General features: G+C 40.8%; 4 protein-coding genes across 6 annotated transcripts; 2 read left to right on the forward strand and 2 right to left on the reverse strand.

Annotated features, from left to right (window-relative positions):
• Positions 1 to 328: 328 nt before the first annotated feature.
• LOC118430595 (uncharacterized protein C1orf158 homolog) lies at positions 329 to 11,882 on the forward strand. 2 transcript variants are annotated; one of them, XM_035841564.1, is made up of 6 exons: positions 329 to 534; positions 6,991 to 7,101; positions 8,858 to 9,038; positions 9,566 to 9,716; positions 10,163 to 10,199; positions 10,780 to 11,882. In XM_035841564.1, exons 1-6 carry the CDS (start codon positions 430 to 432, stop codon positions 10,954 to 10,956), a joined length of 762 nt encoding a protein of 253 aa, XP_035697457.1. In that variant the 5' UTR covers positions 329 to 429; the 3' UTR covers positions 10,957 to 11,882. The 2 variants fall into 2 exon arrangements, with proteins under 2 accessions (XP_035697457.1, XP_035697456.1); XM_035841563.1 differs by lacking the exon at positions 10,163 to 10,199 and adding an exon at positions 10,037 to 10,076 and having other exon boundaries at positions 9,566 to 9,713.
• A 325-nt stretch (positions 11,883 to 12,207) lies between these two features.
• On the reverse strand, positions 12,208 to 15,187 carry LOC118430596 (nucleoside diphosphate-linked moiety X motif 8-like). Of its 2 annotated transcripts, none has more exons than XM_035841566.1 (4): positions 14,520 to 15,187; positions 13,949 to 14,081; positions 13,334 to 13,418; positions 12,208 to 13,038 (listed from the first exon to the last, which is right to left on the reverse strand). In XM_035841566.1, the coding sequence occupies exons 1-4, from the start codon at positions 14,975 to 14,977 to the stop codon at positions 12,794 to 12,796; spliced, it is 921 nt and encodes a 306-aa protein (XP_035697459.1). In that variant the 5' UTR covers positions 14,978 to 15,187; the 3' UTR covers positions 12,208 to 12,793. The 2 variants fall into 2 exon arrangements, with proteins under 2 accessions (XP_035697459.1, XP_035697458.1); XM_035841565.1 differs by having other exon boundaries at positions 12,208 to 13,042; positions 13,338 to 13,418; positions 14,520 to 15,185.
• A 734-nt stretch (positions 15,188 to 15,921) lies between these two features.
• LOC118429837 (histone deacetylase 6-like) lies at positions 15,922 to 17,489 on the reverse strand. Its single transcript, XM_035840437.1, has 2 exons — positions 17,334 to 17,489; positions 15,922 to 17,073 (listed from the first exon to the last, which is right to left on the reverse strand). Exon 2 carries the CDS (start codon positions 17,016 to 17,018, stop codon positions 16,506 to 16,508), a length of 513 nt encoding a protein of 170 aa, XP_035696330.1. The 5' UTR covers positions 17,019 to 17,073; positions 17,334 to 17,489; the 3' UTR covers positions 15,922 to 16,505.
• A 235-nt stretch (positions 17,490 to 17,724) lies between these two features.
• LOC118431037 (glutathione S-transferase kappa 1-like) lies at positions 17,725 to 21,520 on the forward strand. Its single transcript, XM_035842110.1, has 4 exons — positions 17,725 to 17,842; positions 18,698 to 18,779; positions 19,322 to 19,523; positions 20,269 to 21,520. Exons 1-4 carry the CDS (start codon positions 17,768 to 17,770, stop codon positions 20,591 to 20,593), a joined length of 684 nt encoding a protein of 227 aa, XP_035698003.1. The 5' UTR covers positions 17,725 to 17,767; the 3' UTR covers positions 20,594 to 21,520.
• The last annotated feature ends 875 nt before the right edge of the window (positions 21,521 to 22,395 follow it).

Here is a 22,395-nt window from a genome sequence, read left to right on the forward strand (position 1 = left end):
AACAATAGACGTAAAAGGAACAAAACAACGCCAAACAACGCTCGCTCAAGTAAGTCATCCGTCATTGTTTACATTATCCTAGCAACAGGTGGCGTGCCTTCCATAGCAACAGGGCGGAGAACTCTACTGTTTGAATCCGCGGCGTACAAAGTAGTTCTTCCGATCACTGAACATATTTTAAATCCGAAAGAACTTTTAGACAATCTTTTTACATTTCATCGGTTCAATAATAGTTTGAAGCATTGTTTTGTTATACATTTTGACAGTTGGAAGAAGAAAGTAGGTTATAAAGTTTGGCGCGGAAGGATACATAAAGAGTGAAAGGCACTATAGGTCAAAAGGTCAGCCGTCAGCTGAGGCGCGACACGAGACGACACACACTTCCACGCGACATTTGCTCTCCCAATTTTCGCCTTTCTAAGCCCAAAAATGGCGCAAGGAGACCCTAGAAAGTGGAACATGCCCGGATGGAGGATAGAGCAACGTTATGCCAACAGAGTTCTCATCGGAAACTGGTCAGAAGAGAGATATCAGGTGAGGAAACTTGGGTGAAATTTCGCGGGTGGAAACTTTGGTGTTGTGTTGTTTTGTTTCCACCGTTTTTCTGCACGAGTGCCTGGATCAAATCGGTTTAACGCGTGGGAAGTTAGCCATTTCACGGCATGAACGACTCAATTCGTCTACGTTGTAGTCTCAACTTTGTGACTGGCATCTGAAAGCTAAATATAAGCCGACAAAACAGTCGAATCAAGCGTTAAACTTCAACAACCCTCAGTAGTAACTAATATAATAGTATGAAACACTTGAATTTCAAGAAATATAATGACTTGATTGAAGATAGATGATAGATGATAGATATCGTTACCAAAGAGGCAAAGTATAAAAGGAGTCACACAAAGACTTACAGTAACTTAGTGTTATTTGTAACAGATTGTAACTTTGTTAATATCAAACCCCTCCATTTTTACTTTAGTTCACAGTGCTCGAGCAGGTCGTTGATCAGTCAAACATTAGGCGTGAATGGGTCGTCGGTCGTGTTTGGCCCACAGCAGTGTTTGGGTCGTGAATGGCTGACCAATTTTCCTGCTGGTCGGGAACGGGGTGTAAGCCAGTCGTCAGGTGGGACATTCCCTACTGAATTACGACCATTTTCTCACCTGTTCCACCTTACGACTCAAAACCGCATGAATAACGACTAGAAAGTTGGAATCGGGTTGTGTTCTAATCACGACTGGAAACCTACCTGAGTTGCCTTGACGACAAGTAACGTTGCCAAGACTACCGATACAAAAATGGCTGACTCGGAGACAGTCCGGCGCCATGGCAACTCCGGTGAGTGACGGCATGGCGACGCACGTCACCGTGGTGACTGTTTCCGTGGCTACCGGAATGATTGGCATCTAGAGGTTCCACGTGCTCTGGTATATGTAGCTCCGCGTTTTACATGGACTCTGGTTATAAACACCGTGCGTCGGGGCATGGAAATTTCGGTCTTTTCAAACACCTTAGGGTAAAAGTAAAATAAGCAATCAAGCACCGAGAGAAACTTCAAGGATGTAGACAAGGTTGTGTTTGTCATCATTGAATAAAAAAATATCTATAAAGTCCTTAACGTACTATATGTATTTAAATGTTGAATATTTTAGGACAAGCTGTTACGACAGCTGCTGTAAAATTAGGTTAGTTCTATTTTTGGTATGTTTTAGTCGGCAAAATGAAATATTAGAATTTCCAACATGGATTAACGTTACTTGTTAATTTTGTACAGATAACACATGAGCTTCTCTGAGGAATGCTGAAAGTGCGTAGTAAATGTGTAAGATTATTGCAGATTCACACATAACATACATGTAAGACAAGGTAGGATTCGAACCGGCGCCATTTCTGGCAGCCATGTATCGCAATGCAGACGCGCTACTGATTGACCTAACAGCCGCACGCCGACAGAACAGTCGTTTACGTACTATTCAAGAACGCAAGGCAACAGTGAAGCATATATTGATAACGTTGCATAATCTTTTCTAAGTTCAATTTTTAACACCATGTGTAAATACTCCGTTTACTATAAAGATGGAACAATGACAAGTTTTTACACGATCATTAATTTTGTCTTTGTTGCGCAATCACGCACCGTCATGTATAAAGGCTCTAGTCAAAGACGACAAAAGGAAAGTCTTCCGTGGCTCAGTGGCATAAGAGAGTAAGTTGGGCGGTTTCTACTAGAATTGTGATGAAGTCGGATCAAGTCCCACTGGACGTCGGTATTTTTTTTCTCCCCGAATCTTATATTCAAATGACTTTATTGATTTCTATATCATAAATAACATTTTTACTCATGTTGACAAGGGAATTATATAGTGAAATTCGAAGTCCCTCGGTGTATATTGTAGCTAGGTGATGTTCCCTTTTGCTGCATTCACGTGTTTTCAGTATTGTGGACTAGGTAAGCGTTACCTCTGTTTGCTTAGGGCTTGCGGTAATTGGATACTACCAAGCAAATGAGCAAGCAAGCTGTGTGATTTTCTCTGGTTGCTTTGTGCACGATGTGTTGCCAGCTGTTCATTAATTTTTGGTTCTATTTCGTTTATTTTCGTACCGTTTTGTTCCATTTTATTAACGTCGTTACATTCTGTTATGTTTCGTTGCATTTCGTTACAATTCGTTTCGTTTTGTTATAGTTCGTTATATTTCGTTCCGTTTCGTTAACTTTCCGTTTCGTTTTGTAACAGTTTATTCCGTTTCGTTATATTTCGTTTTGTTATAGACCGTTATATTGACAGCACACAGTCAAGCAAACATTAAGCTAGTACTAAACACAATACACACAAATACGCCAGGTTCGGTAACTAATACTGGTGAAACCGTAATCAACACTATGTCACACTCAATAAGAAAGAAAACGCAACGCAGCATGAAAAACATAAGTATGTCACGGAGTATGTACATGCTACCTACGGTATTACTTGCCAAGTTAGAAATCGCAAATGGATTTTGTGTGACACTCACAACACATCGTAAATCCGGACTTCAAGGTCTGAACTTTGCAAACACGTTAGCTAAGCGGACAACTGTGTTGGAGGCGATGTGCAGTGGCTCCATGGCGACGATGTCATGAATACAGAACATTGAAGGCTAGAGTATATCACATGTTCATTCTATGAAAGATATAGCTATTTGTTATCTCATCGATCTTTTCCGAATTCATTATAATCGTACAGTATAATTTCAGAGAGGAGAGAAAAAGTACGTAACACAACAAAACTCTCCAGTCCTCCTCCACATCCAACCCACTGACCAGGTAAGGCTATGTTGATTTGATTATATAGATGACATTTTCTTGGAATCCCAAAACTGATGCAAACGTCCGAATAAAAAAGTTTAATGCTAGCCAATGCATATAAAACTGTTTCAATCTTCAGTAAACTTACATCTAAGCTCCTTGTAAAAATCATATACTTGTACAAATCTTGTATCCGTCCCCTACTCGAATATGGCAGCGTAGTTTGGCACGGTCGCACTTCTTTAGACTCTCCACTCATCGAACGTATACAATATGAATACTCTTTAACTACAGTTGATGTCATCAGGTATCAGGGCGCCTTCGTACTCTTCTCTCCTTGCCGTACTTGGATTGGAAAAGCTATCTGACCGCCACCATATTACTAGTAGTCAATTTTCTATAACATCATTCATGGTCAAACTGGACAAAATATAAATTAAGAGATCTAATACCAAGTATCAGAATGCACTTCCTTTGATCTTTGTAATAAACATAACCTTCAGTTGTTAGGATGTATCACAACTTGGCAGATGGGTCATTCCTGGTAAGTCTTCCACATTTTAAGAAAACAGTAATAAAATCTGTATGTGCGTCTTCTCGCTCGTATTCGTCTCGTTACTTTAAGTTCAAACTTACTCTCGCAACCTAGTTACCAGTCTGTTGATGGCAATACCAAAATAGGCTGCAAGCTTGAGTATGGTATGCCGTCATCTTGTTGTGTATCTAAATGTTGTAACAACAACAAAACAACTTTATTATATATACGCACAATGTTATACGTCAGACGATAAATATACACAAGCACATACACAGAATAACGACAAAAATAAAACGATTTTCAAAACCGAATCCCATGTGCTTCTCTTATAATTATTCCGTCGTAATCATACATCCATAATTTCGGATGAGACAAACTACCAACGAAAACCACACACGTCGTCTGAACAAGGTAAGTAACAGTTTGCACTTTAAGAAAGATTGGAATTACTAAACATAGACGGCGATCATGGTGCGGACCACTAGTAAATCATTACTGCCTTACTATAATTACCAGTTCTCGAGTTCGTCAATTGATTCAATTCACAAGTTCGACAATTACAATATAAAGTATAACTACAGATAGACTATGCAATATACAGGTATATTTGCTAACAACCTTGACATTTCACATAACTCATGTTGTTCGTATTTGCACAGGGACTCCAGAAATATTTCGACTAGCCTCAACAGACATCACGACAACATATAGTAAAACAATTTTGACAAGAACAATGAAAAGTTTGAAACGGAAACGAGATGGAACTAAATATAACGAACTATAACAAAACATAACGAGATATAACGAAATGGAACAAACTGTTACAAAACGGAACGAAATGTCACGAAACGCAACGAAATATAACGAACTATAACGAACTATAACAAGACGGAACTAAAGAAAATGAACTATAACGAAACGGAACGAAATATAACGAACAATAACAAAACGGAACGAAAGAAAATGAACTATAACGAAAGGGAACGAAACGGAACGAAATGTAACGAACTATAACGAAACGGAACGAAATGTAACGAAACGGAACAAACTATTACAAAACGGAACGAAATGTAACGCAACGGAATGAAATATAACGAACTATAGCAAAACGGAACAAAAGAAAACAAAATGTAACGAAACGGAGCTAAACATAACGAACTGTAACAAACTGTTACAAAACGGAATGAAAGAAAACGAACTGTAACGAAACGGAATGAAATATAACGAACCATGAGAAAACAAAACGAAAGAAAACTAACTGTAACGAAATGTAACGAAACGCAACAAACTGTTACAAAACGGAACGAACCGTAACGAAACGAAACGGAACGAAATACAACGAACTATAACAAAACGGAACGAACTGTAACGAAGCGTAACGAAAGATAACGAAAGGTAACCAAATTCAACGACATGAATGAAATGAGACAAAACGGTACGAAAATGAACGAAACAGAACGCAAAATTAATAAAACTTGAACAGAATGGAATAGAGCGAAGCGGAACCAAACGGAACTAAAAGGAAATAATTGGAACGAAGCGGAACGATAATTTGATGGAAACGAAATGGAACGGCCTAATTATAAAACGTAGACGCCCAGGACGTCAGAAGACCAGCTACCATTTAGCAGCTTTCATTTTGATAAAACTTATACGTTATGGGTTGGATCAAAGGAACTGTAACGTTAACGCAACGGAATGAAATATAACGAACTATAACACAACGGAACGAAAGAAAACAAAATGTAACGAAACGGGGCTAAACATAACGAACTGTAACAAACTGTTACAAAACGGAACGAAAGAAAACGAACGTTAGCCTATAGCATAATTTTACAAGTAATATCCTGCAAAAGAAATGAAAATAGTTTGGAAAAAAAATCATGCGACCTCATTTTACCTAAGGGGGTTAAAAATCAACAACTGAACAAGGCAGACAAACGTAGTAAACGCCTAGCTCATCCGACTAACTTACAGTTTGTTTATTAGGATAACCAGGCTGTAACGCATCTGATGACTTCTATTGACCTTTCCTCTGGACGTCGACCAAAATACGACTGTATACGTCTGATTACCGACCTCGTCGTATATTAGTCAACACACAGTCGTATTTTATCGATGGGGCTCAAGGGATTCGGCCTCACAGTCGTGTTTTGGTGGGCACGATAGTCGTGAAACGGTCAACAGAGATATACGACTCAAGTCTGACTCAATTACGATCCAAACCTAACGCATTTACACCCGCTCGAGCACTGTGGTTATGGTTCAGTAAATCTGACTTCTGCAAACAGAATGTTAACACAAGAAAATCAAAAACTTTTCCGTTCTTTGCCCAAACCAGATTGATGATTTAAAAGGCAAATGTTTCTTCCCAATAGCTTCCCAAAAGTTGTTAGACAGTAGCAGTTGTCACGTTGTTGTTGTTTTGTTAAAAATATGTCCCAGATAAACAATGTTTGGTTACCCGGTGTAGGTTACACTCTGACAATATCAATGTCCCAAATCTATTAGTATGACATTTGGATTTTCATATTACGTCTATGATTTTTCATACTAGTAAGTGTCCAGTAAATTTTTGTTGCAATAAATTAACCAAAAACAGAGTCTGACATATTTCCTTGTTCTACCATGTATTTCACATAGTGTTCTAGAATGTTTGGATTGAATTGTTTCTCTCTTTATTTCATAAAGCATATTAAACATTTTTTACACTGACTGATCTGTCACATGCAAGCTCTGCGTATCAAACTTCATTTAATTAGCTTTCTACAATTTAAAACTCCATAACATAATCTTATAGTTCAATAGTCCTAGCATGGATGGCAATGCCTTTTTAGCTTTAGTACGCTCTTCCGGTAACCAAGAGAGCTAAAAAAGGCTGCCAATTGCAGGCTATAATAGTCTATCTTTAGTAACAATCCTGAATTTTTCTTGTTTCCTTTTCGACAGTTTGAGAAGGGACATTACCGACACACCAGCACACACAGGCTGGACTTCAGGGTTGGTTAGGTAGTTAGTTAGTAAGTTATGGCTAGTTATTGACAGCTGTTTGACTTGTTTTCCCCACAGTTTGAGAAAGGACGTTACCGGCACACCAGCACACACAGACTGGACTTCAGAGTTAGTAAGTTATGATTAGTTATTGACAGCTGTTTGTCTGCCCTCCCCACAGTTTGAGAAGGGCCGTTACCGACACACCAGCACACACAGACTGGACTTCAGGGACTGGAAGGGACACAAACCTGACATCACCATCCGGAGGGCAGCACTACAGAGGAACGAGGTAAGAAGATTTAAAAAAAGCCACCTGAAATAAGCTGTACACAGATGTTGGTCTGCTTTTGATTGCTTTGTATAACTCAGTTTTAGCTTTAACATCAGGTTTTTCCAAAAGTTTATTTATGCTGTATATAATGTTACTACTGGAAAAAGTAAACATACTGCTTAACAAATGATCAAAACCCTCAGCCGAAACCAATGAGCTTTTTTTTTCAATCAAAGTAATACTTGCCAAAACCAAGGCCAAAACCTTGCATTTTTGTCTCAAAATACTGAGATGAAAGATGATAATGGTACACACTGCAGTCAAGAAAATATATCAAAGGCTGTTCAATATTGTTCCTCACCCTAGTTCTAGAATGATAGTAGCAATATAGCCATATATTATAGGTGAACATTTTTAGGGCAGGAATAAAAAAAAACACAGTATGAATAATAAATGCCTGAAACCATAAAAGTTGACCCAGAAGTGTCACACCAAACCGATGATGCTCATTATTGTATTACCACCTGTTCTATTGTGTCAGCATGAATAATTAATTGTGTGCCACCTGTTGAACAGAGACAGGTGATCCTCCTTTACAGTACAGCATGGCACATGTAACTTCAGTTGATGTATGTGGTATTCTGTGATTTAAATGGTGGTGAGAAATACTCTCCAAGCAGAGTTTAGCTAGGGCTGTTTTTACGGGGTTTTATGGGTCAGGCAGACATGAAGAAATGGGGAAAGTAAAATATAATAAGCCCAACAAAAATGCCTAAAAACACATTAAAAAACAACAGCTGAAGCCAAAACACTGCTTGGAGAGTAGGTTAGAAATCCTACTATTACATAGTAGTTCCATACTTGTCTTGCCACTTAATGTCAGTGACTTCCAAGGACAAGGTGTACACTTCAGTTTGAGCCATGTCATACTTGTATACCTCAAGCACTTTATAGAAGCAACGTACTTAATGGAACATCTTTCATCCAGCTCTTTTACAGTAATGTTACATTGTATTACTGGCATTCTTGAAACTTGTAAAGAAATTAACTCATATAACGTTACTATTACACGGTAACAATGCAGAAGTGAGAAACCTGATCGTTTTATGGTGAACAGGCGAAAAACCTGAAACCTTTGCACTGGGGAGACAACGAAAAGTTGAACCAGATTCATTTACATGATTGGTGGAATCAGATTCTGCGCTGAATTTTTCCAGCATGTTTGGACAGTGTAAAGGAGCTGCCGGGTTTGAAAAGACTTATTTTCCAATGACCCGCTAGGGTTAACCAGTCTGTATGTTTGACTGGCAGGTTTGTTTACGTTACCTCACCTGACCCCAGTGGTTTTATGCACTGCTGTAAAATACAGGATCCTTTTCTGTATCTGGTGTTGGGTAACCACACTGGGACAGTCCGGGTTGTGAAACCTCTACTCTTTTTAGTAGGTTTTTTTGGTTGCTGCCAAAAAGAATTATAATATGATGATTTCCTTAACAACAAAAGGCTGAAGTCTAACTAGTACCAAAGTGAGCTGGAGAGATACTTGACTGTCTGAATGTCTGCCAATAAGAGGGTAGAAAATGAAGAACCAAAAGGTATCCAATTTTTGCCCTTAAAAGACAGAAAGAAAGAGACAAAAAAAGAAACAAAGGAAATAAGACTTTGACTTAATTTGGATTCCAACACTCAGGTACAATACAGTGTCTACACTAGGAATCTATGTAGCTGGTAACATGATGACTTTAATACAGTACTTTATGTCTATATCCTACAGGGCCTCCCCAAGTCACTAGTGTTTGACCACCACGGCAAGCACTACTCCAACAACATGATCTCCTGGTATGACCAGCAGTTCAACAAGCGAGAGCTGGACGAGGGAACACTCCCTAAGCTCCGGACCTGGGACGGACACAGACTCGCCTGGGCACCCGAGAAGTCTGACTACCCGCTACAAGGTAGCGTGATTATTCCTTGTTACTTCAAGACTTTTGCACAATTATCCTCAAAATTATAATATTGAGGGACAGGCATTCGATTGTCAGATTAGAAGGACAAACTTTTGAATCATACAAACCTTAAGGTTCATTTAGTACCAGTTAAAATAAAGGATCATCGACAAATTCAGTATAACAGTATAAAAAAGTGTACAACTCATCTGCAGGAACTAGGGGCTCCATAGAACCCTGAACAGTGAGCATTAAATGCACTACAATGTTGCTTATTGAAAAAGTAGCTTAGCTACGTTTTTATGTTTCACAATTCAGATAGGGATGATCCTCCTCCCTCCTATTGTGATGACTTGTACTTTTAGTTCTAATTTTACTTTAAGTTAGAAAAAGTAGAAGTCATCACAATAGATTGGCAAAAAAATCTGCGCCACTTTAGGGCATGTAGCTTGTAGCATAAAAGCAAATGAATAATGATGACATGTCTTTTACTTGTACTTTTGCAATATTGATAACTTTTCTTTTCCACCCTTCAGGCAGCTCCACAAACTGGGGCCTGTACCCGAAGCTTCAGGAGAAGTGGCGGAAACAGAACGAGACGCTGTCGGGCGAGTACAACACCATCTACAGCTCCTCCTGGGTGCAGCATCCCAAGGAGGCCATGACCTTCCGCAAATACGCCACGCCCAAACCCATCTCCAGTCATCTGCACCAACCTAACAAGGTGAGAGCTAAAGTAGCATATCAGTAGTCACCAGTAGCATTTCAGTAACAAGTACTGTATAGGGAACCTTATAATAGTAACTGTCAAACCCATCTCCAGCCACCTGCACCAGCCTAACAAGGTGAGAGCTTATAGTACTATATATCAGTAACCACTAGTAGTAATCTTATGATTGTACTGCCCAAACCCATCTCCAGCCACCTGCACCAGCCCAACAAGGTGAGAGCTTATACTTATAGTACTATACATCAGTAACCACTAGTAGAAATCTTATGATTTTACTGCCCAAACCCATCTCCAGCCACCTGCACCAGCCCAACAAGGTGAGAGCTGTAGTAGCATATCAGTAATCACCAGTAGCATTTCAGTAACAAGTTCTAATACGAAATCTTTTAATAAAGTTAAATGTCAAACCCATCTCCAGCCACCTGCACCAGCCAAATAAGGTGAGACATTCGACCTGACAGTAAGACAGTTAACATATCTGTAGTAATCACCAGTAGCATTTCAGTAACAAGTACTCATAGGAAACCTTAAGTATTGGTCAAACCCATCTCCAGTCACCTGTACCAGCCTGCTGTTTAAAGGCCTAAGAAAGAAAAATCGGTTTGTGGTCCTGAAGCATAAAGTTGGCAGGCAGGGTTTCTCTTTTTTCTGTAATTTCTTGCTCTTATACAAATATTTTAGACTTCAGCCAAAATTGAAATGTATCACGACACTGGTATTTTCAAATTTAAATCATTTTCACAAACATGTTTTTCCTTGGCCCAAGATCAGGCACTCATCAAATTGTCATGTGTTGGTTCTCATCTACCGATCTGAATAGATCAATTAACAGCAGCATCCTATTTAGTTTGGGAACCATCTGTCTTTTAGTCATTAGTTTATTTTTCTGTCTCTTTTTCAGCTTTTTTTAGAATAATGTATAGCCATATTATGTGACCCATGTAATGTACTGCACAATTAATAGCAGAGTATCACAGACTAAATTTACTAAATAAATTTGATCTTTGTGTTTTCATTTAGGTGAACAAGGACCTGACTCTACGCAGTGTATCGTTGTTACGGAACGGCGCCGCGCCGCCAGAGTCTGCCGCCATGACGGGCTACATCAAACCGATGCCACAGAGCGCGGGGTCACAGTTCGCGGTCGGATCAGCGATGGGGGACGCGAAAATGGAGCGGATTGCGACAGTAGCATAAACAACTGTATTTAATAAACCACAGACTGTAAAAGTGTATAATCTTTTTATACATTAGAAAACCACAGAAACCTCAGGCAGGTTTTAGCTTCCTCAACTTGAATGATATTTACTGATTAAAAACTGTTCAGTGTGAGGTATTATCAATGTAAACAGGAAATCTTAAATGCATATTGCTCACTTTTGTTGCACTTTATGTGTATTAGATTTACAACACAGCACGTTTTGTTTCCAATGTGAATCAACCTCTAAGTTTACAGCCCCATTATAGAAATGGCATCACCCTGATGTTGATAGAGTTAATTTTGTTATACAGTGTAGTTCTACAAAAAGTGTGTATGTATATATAATGTCACACTGTCAGTGTGGGTGGGGTGGGGGTGTTCTATGCCAAAAGAGATTAAGCAAAAGCTGCTATTTGACCAAGAACTTATCTTTTATTACTACAGTATTCAAAGTTTTCTGAAAAACCTTAAAGTTTATGGGCCCAGAAAGTAATGGGCAAAGTTATATATATAGCCAGAAAGATAAAGTGTAGCCGAGATAAGGTAAATGTAGACCTTTTATAACAGAGTTACTTACCACTACATTGTAGGTATCATCTACAACTTTCTTCTAACTTTCATGCAACCTGGTGGCACCAAATTGTACTGGCAGCCATGACGGGAAAAAATTCCAGCTTATTTTAATTGAATTTGCATCTCTCTTGTTTTACACGTCCAGATGATAAATAAAAGGTTTAACCATTTGGTCGAACCTTGAAAGTTTTGATTGATGCTTTTGCTGCTAATGTTTGTACTACTGTAAGTGTTGTTTGTGCTTTACTTTGGAAGGTTAAACTTTGTGTAAAAAAAGTTAGGTCAATGAACATGTACTTTATTATTTGTATTCAAGAAACACAACACAATAAAAGAATTCAATGCCTAACTTCAGTTGGTATTTCTTGTGTCTGTTATTCTAGGCACTAAAACATATCCCTGGGACCTCTCAGGGTTTATGTTTTATAAGAAAATGTCCCTACCAGATCCATAATGTACATATGCTGATTAAATTATGCTTAAAGCAGCCATTCACAGTCTCAAAAGCAGAGTTTGTGTCATAGTCATACAGACGACACATATATGCAAGACAGTGAACATCATAGGCATTGTCCCAACAAATGAAATCTGGGTTTGACAGCTTTATTTTGAAACCGAACATAGATATAACGCTAGTTCTCCTTTATCTGCGAGGTAACATACAACTGTATATCCGTTATTCTTAAAGACAGCGTAATAAGTAGAAAGATAGTGGTTTCCAAAATTGCAATAGTTTCAACATCATACTCTAATATTCTAGCATTTTGAAACCTTCATATATCAACTTGATACCCCGGTTCTAAATGCAACAGATATAGGTTACCCCGCAGATAAAGGTGAACTAACGTTACCGTTACGAAGCTGACGTCACCGGCGCTGCCTCCAGCTGGACCTGAGCACGGTTCTGTACCAGTCCGCTGCCATGGCAACCAGACGTCACCGGCGCTGCCTCCAGCTGGACCTGAGCACTGTTCTGTACCAGTCTGTTGCCATGGCAACCAGCACCTGGTCCAGCATGATGGTAAAGAGAGACTCTCCTCAAACACCGGACCTCAGACTTTACGTTCCAACCAAGAAATTGCCCCTACCAGATCCATAATGTACATATGCTGGCATGATTAAACTGTGCCTAAAGCAGCCAGTTATATTGCAGCCACTGAAAGCAGAGTTTGTGTCACACAGACTACATGATGGAAGACAGTGAACATCAGGCATTGTCCCAACATATGAAAGCTATGAAATGACAGCTTTATTTTAAAACTAAACATGAAAGCTGACATCATGGCGCTGCCTCCAGCTGGACCTGAGCACGGTTCTGTACCAGTCCGCTGCCATGGCAACCAGAACCTGGTCCAGTATGATGGCGGTGAGGCCCCAGACTCGGTGCGGGCCGCCAAGCCAGACGGGCATCGTGTAGCTGTAGTTGTCATGGCGACGCTTCATGGTGGTGTAGCGCTGGTGGGCGGGGTCGAGTAGATGGGAGAAGGACATTGGGAACACTGCCGCTACCTGGGTAAACATAAACAACAACAACTGTTTACATCATGGTGGGTTATCCCTATAGCATGTCATCCGTAAAGCAGGTTTTCAGTCCACAATTTCTGTCAAAAAACAACCTTTCCCTTTAGTCATCCTAAAACAGATTTTTAGATCCCTACACCATGCAAACACACATAACCGTTGCCTGACAGGAAACAACAGATGATAAACTGGATAGTGAGTGAGTGGACATGTGTGATCCGAAATCACGTCATCCATAAAAACAGGTCTGTAGTCTATCACAAGAATACAGTGCAGTACCCACCTCCCTGGGGCTGAGCTTGAGTTTTGCTGGGTCCACCTCCCCCACATTTCCCAGCACAGCCACCACAGTCATGGTGTTTCTCTGTAAGAGTGTCAGGAATTATATATAGTTATGCACATTTATTCAAGATAAAGCCATACATTGTTTTCCAGGTATTAGATGATATATACTAGTAGCCACATGTACCTACACTTGCAACCATCAAGTACAGTCGTAAGTGAATGGTCCAAATACATAATGAACAGTCCCCCCCATACCAGCCCTGTCAGGGACAGGCTTGAGTGGCCCCTACAGATCATAATGAACAGTCCCCATGTACCTATCCTGCAAGATACAGACTTGGACTCCACACATCATGGACAGTCCCCATGTACCTAGTACTTAGAACCCTGTCAGGATGAGGTTTGATTAATAGTGATTAATGTTACCATATAGCAATGTCATAGCAAGAAATGTACCATTTTGCCTTGCACTGTACACCTGTGACAATAAACTTTGACTTGACTAGGCCTTGACTGGCCCCCACGTATACTGAACAGTCCCCTGTACCTACCCTGTCAGGTATAGGTTTGAGCGGTCCCCATATATAATGAACAGTCCCCTGTACCTACCCTGTTGGGTATAGGTTTTAGCTGGCCCCAGACATCCACAGTGCTGGATGGGATGCCCAGTTCCTCCTCGGTCTCCCGTAATGCTGTGTGCACGACGTCGCGATCGGTCTTGTCACACATGCCACCCGGAAAACTGGGAGCCATGTCGAGAAAGAAGAAATCAAACACATCAAGAAAAAAATTATAGCTTCAGATACTGACTAATAAAATAATAGTACGTACTAACTGTGTCTTAAGTCTTATAAGGTGTGGTTTTCTTGGCAACTTCTCTTTCAGTCTTATGGTAACTGCCTATTGATTTACATTTGTGCAAAGTAATTTTGGATAATCTGTATACTTAGTGTTCGCTGTGTACAAAAGAGAGAAAAAGCATGTAAATTAAACTAAGTATGGGCTTTTATACTATTCCCTTTTTATCCCACTTACTTCATGTAGCCAAAATGGGGCATGAAATAATGCAATAAACTTCATTGTCATTGTCGTTCGTTATATATTATAATGACACAAAATCAGACAGTTACTTGTGTTGGAAAGATTGTATAAACTTCTTTCAATCATCTAAGACCCTGACCTGACTTCCCCTCTGTGACTCCTTAACCTTGATGACCTGAGAGTGAGCAGCACAGAAGGAACTCCCTTCACTGTACAGAGGGGCACCAGCACTGCAGCACCCACCGCAATCTTCTCATTGGTCACAATACTCCTCATCTTGGGTATCCTCTCCAGCGTCCTCCGCTTGCTCTCCTCTAGGAGGATGTTCTGGATAGCTGCCTCCTTGGAGAAGGACGTCGCTGAAGAGAGCTTGCGGCACAACGTTTTATTGGCACTGAGAAATGTGACATGTTTTCCTTGAAATTTAGTTCTGTTTGACTTTGAGATGTCACCTTTTGTGTGAGTTGAGGAAAGGTTCGTATTTTGGTAGCACACAGTTCTTGCACTCAAAACCAAAACTCTCTGAGGTATATGGTTACTCTGGAGGACAGGAATCCACAGCTTCATAGCTACCGAATGGCATACAAGACAGTTCATCTAGGAGAAAAAACAAAGCATTAAATTTTTTTGGAAAAAAAGGACAAACTACATGCTTATTGCTATATGTCTCTAACTTAAGCTGCAGTCATGTTTGTGAAATACGTTGTATTGTAGTACAGATCATTAGAAGTCCTACTTAGTTTATTTACCGAGCTGAGCTCCTATTCTCACATGTATGACTATGAGGTGAGTATTAGTATGAGAGGATACAGATACAGATACAGAGGCAAGGTAAACTGACTAGGACTCAAGGGCACCCAGGCTATTGTTGTCATAGTAGGTGTCAACGATAATCAAATACTAAACAGTCAATTATCATCTAACACAATCTTGGTTATCTCAACACAATCTTGAGATTATACATCTGAGCCTGGAATGATATAGCTAATATCAATAAACTTGTGGAACACAAGTAGAATTCCAATTTAAGTGAGGATCTACATGTATCTGTATCTGTATGCATAAAGTTTAAAGAAGTATCCTTTCTTTTCTATGACATTTCAAAATCTACAGATTTCAACAGCAGGCATTAGGGATGTGTACCGGTACAGTGTACCGATACAGTACCGGTACAATCAATTAGGTACAGATACAAAAATACCGGAACCCTGGTGTACCGGTACTGGACCTGTATCTAATTAGTGCAAGCCAGGCAGAATAACAGGTCAGGAGATGGCCACTTTGACAGATAAAATTACTGTGAAATCACCATAGCAGTCTCTGAGCCCCAGTGAGGGAAAAAGCAACAAGGGTCAAATTTTTGTTGCATCATGTGTCTACCATAATAAACACGTTTTTATTGGTTCAAACATGCTTCTACCCTTTTTAATACATTGTTTTGCTATTATAACATAATATAACATAATATTATGATATGATATTCAATGCCATGCATTTAGGTCCGGACTCATTAGGTCCGGACCTGTACCTAAACCTCTGGATTCGAATCCGGACCTGTACCTAAACGTGGGTTTAGGTACGCATCCCTAGCAGGCATACAAAAAGTCATGTTAAGGTGATTCAGAAAGCTACACAAGTACAAAGTATGTATTATGTATTCTGAATGCTTTATTTCTTGTAGTACTAGTAACAATGTCATGAAAGGCATGTGCATGCATACAGAAGTGAAATTGTTATAAAAGAATGTGTTTAAAGAAATATATACAAATTGTCATGTATACATCACTGCAGGTGACTTTGCCAAAATGAATCAGATTTCAAATGATTCCATCTTTGCATCTTTCCTGTTGAAAGTGTTGTAACAGCGCCACCTATCAAGACTCCATAGCAGTGCACAGTATAAACTTGTACTGACCAAGAAGTGACAGAAAATATCCTGCATTTGCTGGCAAATAATAAATATCTTTAGTATGAATCATCACTCTGTGTCCAGATATACAGCAAAAGTTCTTGTATTGTGGACAAATATGTTGCCAAAATGGCCAGATGGCCCCAACACAGGAATAGTTATCATTACAATTTGGATTGCAGTCTTTATAATGCCTTTATTCATCAATCATATGAATCAACACCCCGGCAGACAGCCAAACTTGCTGAGGTGCGCTGCTCGCTTAGCGGGCAGCAGTGTCTCGTTGTGTACGTAGAAGTCGCAGGGGTAACACCAGACGGACAGATCAGCGTAACTCAACACCATGCTGTGTCCCGTCGTCTCCCCGTGACGCACCATGTGTTCCTTCACGAACCTCCCACAGTGCACCTGGTAGCAGTGCAGGCACACCCAGTTCTCGGAGGCATCACCGCAGGTAATGCACGGCGCCGACGCGTCCAGACCGTCGCTAGGGAGCGTTGCTATGGTTTCCAGATGCGGGCACCATGTCAACGGCACCACGGCAAACATGTTGTCAGGCACGCCTTCTCCACCAATCAGGTCGCAGATCGTTGAAGATGATGCGGATTCAGAACCTCCTACAGCGCCCTCCTCAGAAGTGGTTGCCATGGCAGCGGATGAGCTGCTCTCATTGGTGGGAGGCTGGTCATGTGACCTGTCACCACTGCCTGAGGGTTGTTGGTCGGCCATGTTGTGTTTTCCCTGATGAGTGTTTGTTCTACTCAGGAATGAGCCTCTACAGTATCTGGGCGTGAGAAAACAAAAGACAAAAATCCCAGTTAGCTGTGACCGAAACACAAAGGTTGATTACATAGATGTGAAAACTTTTCTTCTGCATAGGTAGTGGACCTATACTATATAGTCTGTATTTTTCTGGTGATGCCTGCTGATGCCTGGGAGTATGTCATTTGTTTTCACGTACCAATTCTACGAGTGGTTCGGAGTTGAATGCCCCCCTCCCCACAAGCATAGTTTTTCTAACGAAAAAAAAAATAGTTCACTTACCTTTTACAGAGTTTTTTCAACTTTATTCCTTTCTCACAGATGACAGGTTAGGCCTTCTGTTGTCTGTAACACAATTTTACGTCGCAGCAAGGAGGAAATAAAGAAACTCTGCAAGAAACGGACAGGACACGAAAAACTCGAGTTCCGTGTCACCCTCAACTTTGACCCAGAAAATACAAGACTATCACAACTGCAGTAGTAGGGGTCGTAGGATTGTCATTTTTTCTTAACAGGATTTTTACAATAAAATACCTTTTAAAATCAATGTGCATACATTAGAACAATTAAATAGAATGTATTTATCTAGTTTATAAAGTATTTTCTTTATCTAAATGATTGTTTTACAGTAATCTATGACTTTCAAAGGGAGTAAACCTTAGCCTCCCTCTACAGTAATGGTATATCCCACGTAGGTCACGCAGAGGTCGTCCAACATGGCGGCACCAGCTCGAAAATCTGTGGAGTTTTTCTACGACGTTTTGTCGCCGTACACATGGCTGGCGTTCGAGGTGAGGGAACCATTTATCGAAACCTTTAAAGAAGCATTTTTCCTTTCTATATTTACGCCTTTAGAGGGAGAATTATTGTTGTTCGCCGATATACTTAAAGTTTAACCTTGGGGGTGGGGAGGGGGCGGGGCAAACTTTTCCGACTGGACCCAGGAGGTAAACAGAATATTACGCGCGAAATGATACATCGGAGTGGGTAGTAGAAAATGTGACTTACTAGGCTCACTCTCACATGCTTTCTGTTGTGTAGGTGTTATAAAACAGTGAAAATCTGCTTGGAGAAAAGTGTGTAGGGCAAAGTCCAAATTCTGTAGGTCATGTTTGGCAACTGTTTACCTGAATTTACCTGAATTGCAGAGATTTGATTTATTTTCAACGACTTTGTTCAGTGCAAGGCCATTGACCACTTCTAGGCACTGAACTTCACTCACTGTGGCAGCCTTTCTTCTCCCTAAGTCAGAAACATCGAGCTTTAGCAAGTTCGACTAACTGAAAGCAGGGGTTACGAGGCTGCTCGGTAAATTCCCTACACCATTTGGCCGAAATGGTTTTGATCCGCTCAAGCCGGGAAGGTCCCGTACTCTTTTAGACAAGTATAGCTGGTTCTTTTACGTGCGTGGAATTTGGCTGTCCCTGAACGTGGAACCTCCATTTAATGTCCTATCTGAGGGACGTCCTTAGCCGAAGCTAGGTACTCAATTTTCACCTGAGTAAAGTGAGGAAAGCTGTGTGAAGTGCCTTTCCCAAGGGCACAAGATCGGGGACAAGATCGGACACAAACACGATACCGCTGCTCTACGCGATCTCACTAAGTAATTTATGCAGATATACGTTTTACCTGCTACCATTCCACAGGTGATGTGCCGCTACCAACAGAAGTGGAACATCGACCTGAAACTGAGACCGTTCTTTCTTTCTGGGATCATGCAGGGGGCAGGTGGGTGGAAATATGTTAATGTATACAGTTAGTACTAGCTTATACATACATTGAATATCTAATCGAGGTGTTACCAGCATGCACGCTGCTCTGACAGTTACTAATCACTAAGATTATTTTCTGCTTGAGGTCAACTACTAGTACTAGTATATTACCTGACATATACTAGTAGGTCGGGGTTCTCTCGATCGCAGTTTAGCAGGCCCCTACGCTGTGATTTGTATCTCCTACTGATTTGGATCCTCTACACTGTGCTTTGCGCCCTTACGCTGTGTTTGAACCAGCGTAGGAAATAATGTTTCTGAGGGTTAGACTAAGAGATTTAAAAATTTCAAAGGGAGGATGCGGCATTGCCCCACGACCCCCCTACAATGCTCTTGCCTTTACCACAAGCCATGTGGCTTTGCCATGCAAAGATGCTCTCTATGCTGGGAAAAAATCCTGGTGAGAACTCTGTAGGGAGCATTGTATTTCATGGCTAATATCAAATGATATCTCTTTACTTAAGTCTTAGTACTTCATCTTATGTCTCCCCCCACCAGACAACCGTCCCCCCGGCATGGTCCCAGCCAAGGCCACCTACATGGGGCAGGACCTGAAGAGGCTGACAGACATGTACCAGGTGCCCTTCAACATGCCCAGCAACCCTGCAGAGGTCATGTTCATCAAGGGGTCCATCAACGCAGGCAGGTTCCTCACAGCAGTGGACATGAACTGTGACCAGTACTTGGAGGAGTTGACAAGGTGTGTGTGTGTGTGTGTGCGTGTGTTTGTGTGTGTGTGTGTGAGAGTGTGTGTGTTTGTGTGTGTTTGTGTGTGTGTGTTTGTTTGTGTGTGTGTGTTTGTGTGTGTGTTTGTGTGTGCGTGTTTGTGTGCATGTTTGTGTGCATGTTTGTGTGTGTGTGTGTGTGTGTGTGTGTGTGTGTGTGTATGGTACTAGTATGTGTATCTATGTGTTTGTGTGTTTGTGTTTGGAATTACATGTTATGAAGAACATTACATTTGATTTTGGTATCCATAATACACAGAGAAGAGGACATCACAGAACCTGCCAGCCTGATCATGATATCTACAGCAGGCAAAGCTGGCATCCCGGAGGATCTTTCCCTGTGCCTTTGCTTATGCAGCGTATTTTGATACAATTTACTATTTCCCTTTCCATGCAGTTGTTCCTGAGAATCTACTTCCGAGATGAGGACATCACAGAACCTGCCAATCTGATGGCTGCTGCAGCCAAAGCTGGCATCCCAAAGGATCGTTCCCCATGCGCTTTCTTTTGCAGCATATTTTGATGATAAGTTCTACACTTAAGCTGTTTTCATTTCCAGGCAGCTGTTCCTGAGGATCTACTACAGAGACGAGGACATCACAGAACCTGCCAGTCTGATGGCTGCAGCAGCCAAAGCTGGCATCCCAGAGGATCTTTCCCCATGCCTTTTCTTTTGCAGTGTGTTTTGATAAGTTTTACAGTAACTGTTTCCCTTACCAGGCAGTTGTTCCTGAGGATTTACTACCGAGACGAGGACATCACAGAACCTGCCAGTCTGATGGCTGCAGCAGCCAAAGCCGGCATCCCGGAGGATCTGACCAAGCAGCTTCTCTCCACCCTCAAGGACCAGGCGGTCAAGGACCGGCTCCGACAGACCACGCAGGCGGCATTGGACCACGGCGCGTTCGGCTCCCCGACCATCGTGGCGCACATCGACGGGAAAGCGCAGATGTTCTTTGGGTCGGACAGGTTAGAGCTGATGGCGCACATGCTGGGGGAGAAATGGTACGGTCCGCTGCCTGAACTGGCCAAGGCCAAGATGTGAACTGTCACAGTTGTCGTACAATAGGTTTTATAAAGTACAGCAAAGTTAGGACATTTCAAAGAGTCATGTATGTGTTGAACAATATCAGTTGGCTCTGTAAACTTCTCTTATTACAGAAGAAAATTGTTGAGGGATCGTTGTTGATGGTAGAAAATTTGATGGGTCAGACAAAGAAATCGTAAGACAAATTTGACTAGGCCTTTAAACGTGAAGTTGTCATGCTGTGAGAAAGTCAGTTTATCTCTCAGCTGGCAGTGATTGGCAGGTAGTTGATGGTGTGACTTATTGCCTGAACTTGCCAAAACCAAAGTTGATAGAATTACTATAACCTCTACCAGGCTCCGTGGTTCGGATGATGGTTCCACTCGGCCCGCTGACTCCCCTAGCATACTATTGACCCTATTTGTCTAATTGTTTATTTTTCCAATTTCAACAATTAGACCACCAAACCATGGAGCCTGGTAGAGGCTAGAATTACTATGCTATGACAGGTCTGATGTACACTGTACATGTCTGAACTGGTAGTGATTTGATGGTGGGATTATGGAATGAGCCAACGTTGTACAGGCCACTGCCACAAGTTGCCAGGCCTTAAAATTGCTGTGTGAATGAAGCTGCTATCATATCAATACTTTATTATGCTGAGTTAATCTGTAAACTGTTACTAATTAAGTGTTAAGGATTGACTTGTGAGGTAGCCTTTTGCACCAAGTTTGTATCGTAGGAAGCAGAGAAGATAAAAGAGACTTGATTTTGTTTACCTCATCATGTAATGATACAGGACCTCTGTCAGCAGTTAAAATGTATGGACATTGATGAAGCTTTCTCAATATTTCGATTATGAAATGTGTGAATATAAATGTTATGTCATTTATTGCTGCAGCATTGTTGCTTTGTTGACATTCCAATGATATACACAAAATTTAATGTGTTTCTTGTCTTGTCCAGTCTTTTTTCAGCATATGATCAACACACAAAAGTGACAGAGACATGAAGAATACAAATAAATGTTTATTGCATACCCTGTGGAGCTAAGACAAAGAAAAAACTGACCTAATATACCTCTGATGCATGTATATTAATTCAGACAATAATATGAAAGAGATACAAAAGGTACTTTAAGAGACTATTAGCTAGGAAATGACAGACACTCATGCTAACATCACACGAGAAAGGTACTACATATATATGTAAAGAGGTCAATTTCAAATGAGATGCAGCCGTTACTTTTTTCAAATAGTTAATGCAGTTTGATTTCATTTCCTGCAGCTGGTATTTTCAGCGAAGCAAACGGGGTCACCCTTACTGTTTTTGGTAAGTATATTGGGTTCTTTGATATGCAGAGGTTTGATACCTGAAGCTCAGTAATAGTACTATCTCTCTTTTCAAAACAAGTTTTTCATCAGCGCAAAACATTACATAGGTGAATTGTAAAATACTTGTAAAATACATGTATTTCTTATCCCATTCTAAGGTCACACCAAACAACCTGTACATGCATGATTAACTGTCTACAACTAGTACAAGGTCAATCTTATTGCATGATATTTTGGATACACTACAATTCATACTACATTTGTAGTGTGAATTGTAGTGTATCCAAAATATCATGCAGTAAGATGGATATTAATGTACAATGTTAATGGTTCAATTATGAGATGTTTACAAGCTGGCGTACTCGTTCTCCGCGCCCTCGTTTACCGCGCCCCCATTTACCACTATCTCTTCCTTCTTTGTGCTGGATTGCTCGTTCTCCGCGCCCTGGTTTACTGCGCCTTCATTTACCGCCCCCTCTTCCACCT

This window comes from Branchiostoma floridae, chromosome 14 (genome assembly GCF_000003815.2).
Source record: "Branchiostoma floridae strain S238N-H82 chromosome 14, Bfl_VNyyK, whole genome shotgun sequence".
Classification (NCBI taxonomy): domain Eukaryota; kingdom Metazoa; phylum Chordata; class Leptocardii; order Amphioxiformes; family Branchiostomatidae; genus Branchiostoma; species Branchiostoma floridae.